This window comes from Sarcophilus harrisii, chromosome 2 (assembly GCF_902635505.1).
Source record: "Sarcophilus harrisii chromosome 2, mSarHar1.11, whole genome shotgun sequence".
In the NCBI taxonomy this organism is placed as follows: domain Eukaryota; kingdom Metazoa; phylum Chordata; class Mammalia; order Dasyuromorphia; family Dasyuridae; genus Sarcophilus; species Sarcophilus harrisii.
Genome location: NC_045427.1, coordinates 270,747,422 through 270,758,454, shown reverse-complemented (window position 1 = coordinate 270,758,454; position 11,033 = coordinate 270,747,422). Strand labels below are relative to the sequence as shown.

The 11,033-nt window shown below is 34.5% G+C and overlaps 1 protein-coding gene across 1 annotated transcript; it reads right to left on the bottom strand.

Annotated features, from left to right (window-relative positions):
• Positions 1-302: 302 nt before the first annotated feature.
• Positions 303-7,211, bottom strand: DTD2 (D-aminoacyl-tRNA deacylase 2; the record flags this gene model as incomplete). Its single annotated transcript, XM_031949289.1, has 2 exons — positions 303-742; positions 7,106-7,211. Coding segments are annotated over 2 exons (432 nt in total), but the record flags the coding sequence as incomplete, so codon positions are not given.
• Positions 7,212-11,033: the final 3,822 nt, after the last annotated feature.

Genomic DNA, 11,033 nt, shown 5'->3' with positions numbered 1-11,033 from the left:
TGGTGCTCTATCCACTGCATCACCTAGCTGCTCCAAAAGACTATTTTTTGATAGTTAAAGCTAGTTTTGATAATTAAAGATAGTTGAAGGCATTTTAAAGTATTTAGTTGGACAAAATCCTATTAATTTGAATTTTAAATAATTCTTTTTAAGTTGGATGGAAAATAATATTGCAAGTATTTCTTCAAAATGTTACTGTGCAACCAACACAAACATTTTTAAAAGGATGATAGAATGAATTAAAGGTAAAGTTACCCAAGCTAGCAGAAGACTTGAAACTATAAAGAAATACCAGTCTTTCAAAAAGTGGCAAAATATTTTTTAATGACAGATCTTAAGAAAATAAAAATCCTCTAATAATTCTAGTCCCGATCATTTCATCTTAGAATAATGTTGTACAAACTGAAATGGCTTTTTCAAAATTCAATCAAGTGTGTGTAAGGTCCATTGGTATCAAGCTTTAATACTTGTCTGTTCCCATAAGTTCCATGCTTCACCACCATGCCAGCTTCAGCCCATTTACTATTAGCAGCAAGCTCTTTTTCACACAGAGTCACAAACTGAGAATAAAGCACTAATCCTTCTTCTTTTCCAGAGTTGGTGTGGTACTGCATGCTTTTTCCTTTCACTTTTCCTCCGAGGGTGGCTTGAGGGATGATGAGAACATTCCCAGGTAGATCCAATATAGAGACGTGCTTGCCATTTTCTGTCTCACTTAATTTCACATTCAACAGTGTGCTAACTGGGAGGAAAAAAATTCTAAAGTGAAAAGTCTTACCAAGAACCCACTCTTCCCTCAAGAAACCACCAGCCCTCAGTGACTCTAAAAATTATGTTTAAAAAGCCGGTTTGTCAGCTCACGTATCTTGACTCAAATCCTTATTCAGATGTTCAAAAATGGTTTAAGCTAAAAACAACCCCCCCCCCCCACCAAAAACCTCAACATCCCTCCAAATACAAATAATCTTATATAGAAAATGTTTCAGAACTGAATTAGTAGTTAATGTGACCCCAATATTAAATTCCTGAATAGAGGTTTTTTTTTGAGAGGCAATTGGGGTTAAGTGACTTGTCTAGGGAACACAGCTACACAGCTAGTGTTAAGTATCTGAGGCAGCATTTGAACTCAGGTCCTCGACTTTATTGAGCCATCTAGCTGCTCCTAGGTGTTGTTGTTGTTTTTTTGATAAAACCATATGCTGGGGTATTGACATAAGGCATCCTGGGGATACCTGGTCAGGCCTAGAATCTCCCTGAAAAAGAGTCCAAGATGAAGCTACTGTTAATTCTCTTCTAAACAGAGAATAGCACTAGATGGAAATCCTAGTCCATTGCAGGTTTTTTTTTTTTTTTTTTGCTTTGATATTTAGAACACTTTGCTAACAAGGCCGAGATTTTTGAATTCAAATCCCATATGGTTTGACTTTTGCTGTTTCATTATAGTAGATTCATGTCAGCACAGAAAATGAAAAGATTGATGAACTTGGGGAAAAAAACTAGAAAAATCATAGAAGACTAACATTAAATAGCTATCTCACAACTCTCACTAGTTAGTTGGGGAATATAAACAAAAGAATTATCAGAAATGCATCATTTCTATTAGAGGAACTCTCAAAAAAGCAAATGTTGGATCAGTAGTATTACCTTCACCTAATAATGCCTGCCTAACTATAATCTAATAACAATGCTATGATTATGAAATTATAAACCATCATTCAGAATTATAGTTTTTATAGAGATTTTACAAATGTACAAAAAAATTCACCTGGGATTCTAAATAGAGCTTACTATTAGTGAATGAAAATTAGAATTACCTGAGAGAGATTTTAAGGATCTATGATTTCATCACTGAAGGGAACTTTCTCCCTGGGAGCAACCTACAGTCTATGAATCAATAGCTGAATCTAAGGGAGATGATCGAAGCACATAAAGGTCAGATGAACTGTCAAACAATTGTTCAGTCGTATCCAGTTCTTCATTTTCTTTTTTTAAATCTGAAAAGGCTTTTATTTATTTATTTATCGTTTGTTTGTTTTTTTTAAATGTTATTTATTTATTTATTTGCAAAGCATAAGCATGGGTAATTTTTTCAATACTCACCCTTGCAAAAGCTTTTGTTTCAAATTTTCCACACCTTCCCCCTATCCCCTCCTTTAGCTGGCAGGCAGTCCAAAAAAAGTTAAATATGTTGGAATACATATTAAATTCAAGTACTCTTGACTTGAAGGGCCATATTCTATTCATATATCTATCCAAAAGATATAATTTTACAGAAAAAAACAAAATTAAACAAAACAAACCCAAAACAGCAACAACAATAAAAACCCTAGGTGTTTTTACTTATTGCCTAGTATGGCTCAGTCACTGTGTTGGGCAACAGGGATGCATATATATAAAATAAAAAAGTGAAACAATGCCTATTCTTAAGTAATTTGCACAATATCCATAAATATCTATCATTAAAACAAAAACTCAAGTAGGAGATTTTGAATTAGGAGTACTTTTCCAAATCCTGACCGACTTCTGTTTGTAAAATCAAAAGGAGCACACTAGAAGTGGAGGGAAATTACATAAAATTAATTCCCACAGAAAATCAGTACAGCAAAAACTTACAGATGGGAGATGGCAAGAATTTGCCTGTTAGAGATAGAAGCTAATCCCCAATTAGAATTAAAGACATTTTAGAATGGATATTCTGGGAGAACAGGGGAGCCTCAATATATTTTCTTCTCATTCCCCAAATCAAAGGTTTTATCTGGCTAAAAATCTTTGAAAGGCAGGATATCTAAAAGTTATTAAGCATTATAAAATTTTGCTTAACTAATATTTACTTTATTTCCTCTATTTGGAGTTTGTCAGACTAGCCACTAATTGAACAGTTGGCTTCTCAGGGGAGGTGGAGTTCTCCAAGATATTGGGGTGGTATGAAGGTTAATTCATCATCGAGGCTTCTGATTCGTTGAAAGATCAAAGAATAATATTACAGTTAGGACAGAAGCATACACAGAGCTACCACATACCTCCCTCTGCTGGCTGGACCTGAGAACTTGATAATGCTGCTAGTAGGTTTCCTACAGAACTATCACTACAAAGGGCTCATAGAGTTTGAGATGGGAGGGTACTTGGAGATCAGTTAGTGCAACCCTTGTCCCTTTCCTTGAGGAAACAGGTCTAGAGAGACTGTGACCTTCTCACAGACACACCCATCAAAAAGTAGAACAAAGATCTGAACTACTGGGCTTTCCTGATTCCAAAATCCAGCATACTGTCTCCTAACAGCAGGGTACCTAGCACACAGTAAGAGCTTAATAAATGTTTATCCATTTATTTATTGATTGAATCTTGAACTTAACAGAGAATTATCATTCAAAAGTCATGTTAAGTAGCTTGCTCAGAATTCAGATTTCATTTTTCCAGAGAAATAATGTTATACTTAGTAGTTAAATTGTCAGGCCAGCCCACAAAGGACTTTAATTTCTGGTCCTGATGTATTCTCTTGAACAGACAGTACAATAGAACTTAACCAGTAAGTGTAATGATGTTTCTCTGGAAAAATGCATTAGGAATTTTAACTTGGAATGCCAGGATCTTATGAAGCTACAATGGAAATGGGGTGTGGAGGGAGAAGGGGATAATAGATTGATTTGTACTAAGAACAAGATTAATAAGGGCAGAGAAAAGCAGTCAGGAATAGGGGATTTCAAGGTAAGGAGTAGTAGGGGTCAGTGTGGTCCACTTCCAAAACCTAATCCATGGCCATTTATTCAAGGGACAGATGAAAGTTTAACACAAAAGCTAGGGACTGCTTAGGTCAAACAAAAGGAAGATATTGGATAAAACAGCTTCACCATTTGGTTTGTACTTCTCATATATTTATATTCTAATTTATGTTATAGTTATTTTTGTATGTTTTTCTACTGGTCTACTAGATTGTAAACGAGTAGAGTTGGAATATTTCATATTTAACAACCTTAGTACCTATCAGTCAATCAAAAAACACTTATTAGGAGCTTATTCTGTGCCAGGCACTATCCTAGCTGTTGCGGATATAGGTAAAGTAAAAGTGTCTGTCACAAGGAGCTTGCAAGATGATGCACTTTTACATTCATATACACAAATTGGGGTATGTAAATGCAAGTTAACATTATTCTACTGTTAGAAATGACAAAAGAGAAACCAGAGAATCCTGGGTGGTAGGAATGGATACAGAATGAAGTTAGCAGAGCTAAGAGAATCATTTATAGAGAGACAGCAACAGCAATATAAAGAATAACAACTTTGAAAGAGTTAAGACTCAGATCCATGCAATGAATAACCATGTCTCCAGAGGATATAAAGTGAAGCAGGTTAATTATCTCCTGGCAGAAAGGATAGACACAAGGTTGAAGAGACACACTTTTTTTGGATGTGGCCACTAAGTGGATTTATTTTGTATGACTCAGCTTATTTACTGCCAAGAACTTTTTCTTCTCTTTCTTTCTCTTGGATTTTAATTGGGAAAAGGGGTTAACAAAAATGACATCCCTCTCAAAAAAAAGAGGGCCCACCAGAACTCCCCACCCCTCACACAAAAAACCAACAGATAGAAATTCAAAAGATAGCCCAAACAGACAGTTTTAAAAATAAAAATGTAGAATTTATTATATATTTTAAAGAAATGTCAGGATCTATGACTTCATTAATATAGTATTCCCTCTACTAAAAGAAATCACAATTGCACCACACTTTTATGGATTTCTGTGGTTAAAAATCTAAGAATGTAACCCCAAAAAACCTTCTGAAGATAAGCTGCTAGTCCTCCCCTAACAATCTTTATTGGTCATTACTAAAAACATGTCAGGATGGGAGAGTTCGCCAGAACTTTAGTCCCTGGCAACATTGTTATTCCATTATTTCAATGGGGGTCTTACTCTTACTACCCCATTTGGGATTTTCTTTGCAACGATACTGGAGTAGTCAGCCATTTCTTTCTCCAGGTCATTTTTACAGATGGGGAAAGTTAAGTGACTTGCTCAGGGTCTTGGAGTTAATTCCTGAAGCTGAATTTTAAATCAGGTTCTTCATACTCCAAGTTTAGCCATCTAGCTGCCAGTGTCTGGCAAATCTTTTGAAAATTTAGGACCCCCTCTGTGGCATTAAATCAGGACTTTTGTGGAGGCTATGCATAAAATAAGCACTTAATAAATGTTGAATTTGAGAGACTTCAAAACTCCTCAAATTCTCAATCAAATAATCAATAATACCAGATTGTTTTTTATTTGAAATGAAGCACCTGATACCTGATTGCATTGAAGATAAATGAATAAAGAAACTATATATATCACAATATAATTAATTTTGTTATTGGATAACATGATTGATCACTGAAGAGGTCTTATAGTCCTATCCCTTCATTTTATAGATAGGGAAACTGAAGCCCAGAAAGGTTAAGTGACTTGCCAACATGACATATTTAAGACAAATGCAGGATGTGACCTTTAGTCAGTTCTATCCACAAATTTTACATTCTTTCTATTGCATCATGCTGCTTAAAAAGCTTTTAATCAGACCTAGGGAGCTGTTGCATTTATTTGAATTGTTTTTCTTCACTGCAATCTCGTATATATACTTATACAACATGTCATCTCCCCCTGTTTTCAGCTTGGATGAAGTTTTGTCACATTTTAAAAAAAGTTTCTCCTAATTTAAAAATGACTTGAGTCATCCTGTCTCAAATGTATCCATTTCTGCTACTTGTTTTTCTGAATGTCTTTTCTATTTATGAGCACATGTAGCTGCTCCTCCATCCATGAAGATGAGATTAATAACCAATACCCAACTTAAAGACCAATCCTATTACAGCAGGATTTTGTCAACATAACAAGTTGTTACATTTTGGGAAAGAAAGGACCAATCCAAAATAATGGTATAATAAAGTGTATTCCGAGAAGTTTTTACTGCATAATTTTGTCCTAAAGTTTTAATATGGCTTTAAAACTACATTAAAACATTTGGGACACCCTAAATTTGTATACCTCATGCCCTAGAATATAAAATTTGGTATAGGATAGAGGAAGAGAACACATAACTTTAAAGTTCTGTCAGTTCAGGGAACTTTTTCTTTTCTTTTTTTTTCTCCTAAGGCAATTGGGGTTAAGTGACTTGCCCAGGGTCACACAGCTAGAAAGTGTTAAGTATCTGAGGCCAGATTTGAATTCGGGTCCTCTTGATTTCAGGGCTGGTCTTCTCTCCAATGCGCCACCTCGCTGCCTCCAGGGAACTTGTTTCATCAATATAGACAGAAACTTATAAATGTAATTATAGGGAGCTGCCTGTGACACAGAGATAAGGTGAACCAGGGTCATATAAGCTAATAAATCAAATGAGATGTAATAATATAATATTAATAAAATGCTTAGTATAGGGCCTCGCACATAATAAGTGCTTAATAAATGCTTAGTTCCTCTCCCTTAGTAAATGTCAGAAATGGAACTGGAACTTAGGTTTTCCTAACTCCTAACTTTTAGCACTCCGTATCCTCCATACATTGCAATCTCTAAGGCTATGGACAATGACTAACAATTCCAAAATGGATAAGAACCTAAAAGATAAGCTGGCTCAGTGTCTAGAATCTTGGATGTGGGAACTGAGAAAATTTGGTTCAAATCTTACTTTTAGTCTTGGACAAGTAACATGACTTCTCTGCATCTACATCAGAGGGGTCAGATATGCTGCCAAATACTTCTAGAATTAATGCAACTGGGAAGTATTTAACTCACTAAATAAAAATACAACACAACATTAACATTAATTTGTGTTGTTGTTTTTTTTTTGAATCAGTATGGCTCCATTTCTCTTTGATTCATGGTCTATTTCTATTTGAAATTGATACCATTAGATTAAAATCATTAGATGGTTCCTAAGGTCTCCTCCACCCATGATCTGAGCTAGATGACTCAGAGTTAAGATGTCCAGAGCATTCTCTTAAAATTCTCACTGGCACAAATTTCCAAAGGCAGAGGATTCTGAGGATATTATGCTCTTTCACATTCTCTACTTTCACTTTGCTAGTTTCTGCTCATTCTGTATATTAAGAAGGAAAAAAATAATGGCTAAAATCACATACCCATTTTAGGCAGAAGGTCTTCTTCAGCACCTTTGAAGAAGCAGACATAGATCACTAATGCTCTTGAAACCTGTGAGAAATCAGCAAAGTTTTTGTTTTTTTTAATTAAAAATTAACTCTCTACAGGAGCTTAAAAACACGTTAACATACAGATGAGATACATACAATGACAGTAGTGGAAAAATCCACACATGTATTATCAGTAGAGAGGTCAAAAGCAAAGGAAGGATATTTTCAAAATATATTTGATTACTTAATTTTGAGTATGGAAGATTAAATTACATCCAATTATCAAGCACTTAGAGAATCATTTCCTTCAAAAATTATTTAAGCTGAAAAATGAGAGAGGACTGTGCAAAGTCACCAGCCTTATTTTCTCCTCCTGAGCTATTTGGGTCCAGTGGCAAGATAGGTCAGCTGGAGATAGCTCCCTTCCTGATGTCCTGGTCCTCTTTGAGAATGCAGGAAAAATAAGATGAAAAATAGCTAACAGTAGTAAAGGAAGCATATTGTCCTTTGAAAAATAAATACTACATATTTATGTGATACATCTCAAAAGTCACTTTACTAATGTCAGAGATATTAGAGCACATCAACCATATTCTTGTTTCTGAGTAAGATGGACAAACTTGGAAACATTTCATTTCCCATGTCCCATTTATTAAAGACAAATGCCATTTATCTTTACATTTTATTCACTATTATTTACTAACAAAGGAAAGCTTGGCATAGTGGATGAATTACAATTTTGGAATTTTGCAAAATATGACAAATATGGAAATATGTTTAAAAGAATTGCATATATTTAACTTATATCAGATTGCATGCTGTCTTGGGGAGGAGGAGATGAGGGAGAGAGGAAAATTTGGAACACAAAGTCTGACAAAAATGAACATTGAAAACTCTCTTTACATGTATTTAGAAAAATAAAAAAACTATTGAAAATAAATTTAGGGATTAAATTGATTTATTTGGCATTTTGGTTAATTCATTATTTCTAGTCTGGCATCACAGAATCTTAAAGTTGGAAGGAGCATATGAGATCATTGTCAGTACTTAATCAGGTATCCTTGTATTATAGCCAATAAGAAGTCATCCAGTCGTTGCTTGAAGACTTCCCAGAACCAGAAACAATCTACTCTCTTCCCTATAGCTTTACAACTCATTTCATTTTTGGATCAAATTGTTGCCAATTGTCATCAAAGTTTTATTGTTGTTGTTTTTTTTTAATATCAAACTTCTTTGCAACAAAATTCATTTACTCAAGAATGAATCCCTTACTAGAGGTATAATTCCATCAATAAGCTTCAAATTCTTCCTTTGTTGTTCTATATACTTGAAACAAGTCAACTGTTGGGACTTAAAAATATATTTTTCTTTAAATTTTACTAACATTTTCATTATAATGCAGTTTAAAAATAGTATAATTTCAGCAGCCTGTGATTTAAATCTGATTTCTGATATCTACCTGCAGAATGAACCTGTGCAAGTTATTCTTAAACTCTCAAGAGATTCACTTTCTGAATCTGAGAAAAATATTTGTATAAACTGCCTCATAAAATTGGGACAAGTAAAGAATCTTGTAAACTTTAATGTGCTACTTAAATGTAAGTAATCAATAATAAAATTATTTAATATAATTTCTGAGACAGATTTTTCAGGGGTCATCTACTCCAACTCTTACCAAAGTATTCTATTAACTAGAGAAAAAGGAAAGGATACCTGTAGCTATTTTTGTAACAGTACACCCTGGCCTGGAATAAGAATGGGTCATCCTGCCAGGAGTTGGCAGCCTTAGTAATGGACTTCCAAAACTATAACACAAGTCCAATCAATTAGTGCTATAGCAAATTCAAACAGTGACAGAACACTAGAATTAAGTAGCTTTTTGTTTCATAGGTACCAATTCTTTCCATCTGTCCACAGACACTACTTATTTAAAGTCTTTCTCTTACAGTACATCCTATTAATACATATCATGACCTAGTCATTTCTCCCTCCAAGTAATAGCTTCTCTCCTGCATTTAAAATTATGACTTTAAGGGAAAAGGTAACGGAGTCTGTCACTTGAAAAAATAAAGCAAAACAATGCTACTTGAAAATTTTTTGAATATAAAAATACTCTTTTTGTACAAGAACTCTAAATGATAAAGATGGGTACTGAAGCTAAGGGAAGTCCTTTTTCCCAATTATTTATTATAAAATAAATTAATTTAGTGTCAGTGTTTGGAGAAAAGGGAGGGAGAAGGATCAGAGACCTGTATAAAAGAAATGAAGCACAATATTTATAAAAAACACACAGAAAAGACTAGGAAGAAGCACAGAAGATAAGTACACTGAAAATTAAACAATTATGTGACAATCACAGGAATGAACAGTTTTCAATATGGAAGTAAAAACAATGAAAGTTCAATTCAACACAGTATGAAAGAGTGACCATTAAAGAAAGAGAAAAATGAGGAACTTCTTAAATATAAGAAAAAGAAAATATGTAGAAAGTAATTTTTATACATGTGTGGGGAGAGAAAAGTTATTTAAAAATGTAAAAATTCATAACAAAGATTAGTAGAATCAATAAACATCTATTATTTATCTATAAAGTTTCAGGCACTATAAAGACAAAAAAAAAAAAAATTCTGATTTCAAGAATGTTACTTTCCCACCAGTAGACAACATGTATTGTTCAGACCTTGTATTTCTTGTATTTCCTTCAGTCTCTTTGTGACCCCATTTGAGGTTTTCTTGGCAATGATACTGGAGTGCTTTGTCATATCCTTTTCCAAAACACTTAAGTGTGTGCAAAATAAATGCAAGGTAGTAAGGGAGGACTAAGAACAGGAAGATCACAAGAGGTGGTATATAAACTGAGAGTTGAAGCAAATTAAGGTTTCTAAGAAGTAATGGAAGTGTATTACACAACGACTCTAGATGCTAGATTACTAGTGGAAAATACCAAGAAAGCCAGTTTGACTGGACTCTGCAGTATGTGAAGGAGAGAAATGCATGGTAAATCTGATATTAGGTTGGAGTCTGCTGGGAAAGGGCTTTAAGTGACAAATTAAGGAGTTGGTATTTGATCCTATTTAGGCAGTGGAATTTACTGAGTCGGGAATGACGATCAGATGCGGGTCAGTTAAGCAACTTTCAGACTATTATCTTGGAAGCTGTGTGGAAGAATTGGAAAGGGAAGTGCCAGAGGCAAGGAGACCAAAAAAGACAGAATGTGATTGGAAATTTTGAGTCAGCTGGCTTTTAAGGAAAGGGGGAACTGGTAGTAAAATTGTGATTTGGATAGTTTAAAAAATAGAAATGTGTAAATATGAAATCATGTCAAACAGAATATAATACTGGGCACTTCCAGGTGTTTTAGTTAAAAGTGTGTGTGTGTGTGTGTGTTAAAGGTAGTAAAACAACTCAAAAGTTTCGTAGGATGGATGAAATCATTCTTATTAAAATCTTGGAATGGTGGAATAAAGATGTCAGAGATAGAGCTACAACAACTAAGGTGTCAGAGCCAAAATTACGACATCATAAAGAACACAGTTCATTTCCTTATGAAAATAAGAGTCCAAGTTAAAAACTTTCTAGGAAATAAAATCTTCCTGGGAAACTTCCGTTTTTAATTAAAGTGTAAAAATTTTATTATAAAGGGAAAAAACCAAATTTCTTGATTAAACTCAAAATCTTGAATGGTAATATGCAAAGATAGGCCCACAGCCCGCTAGGTGCAGCCAAAAGGCTAAAAACACAGTTCATTCCTTGAAAACTAAAAATCCAGTTTCTTTCAGGGAAAAAAATTTCCTAAAACCGCCTCTAGGGTCCTTTGTTAAAACCATCTAAGAAAGGGAGCCATTTCTCGCGACACCAGGCGCTGCTTTTCCACCGAAGAAGCCGCCCCAGCCGCCCAGGTTGGAGCGGCCCCCGTTGC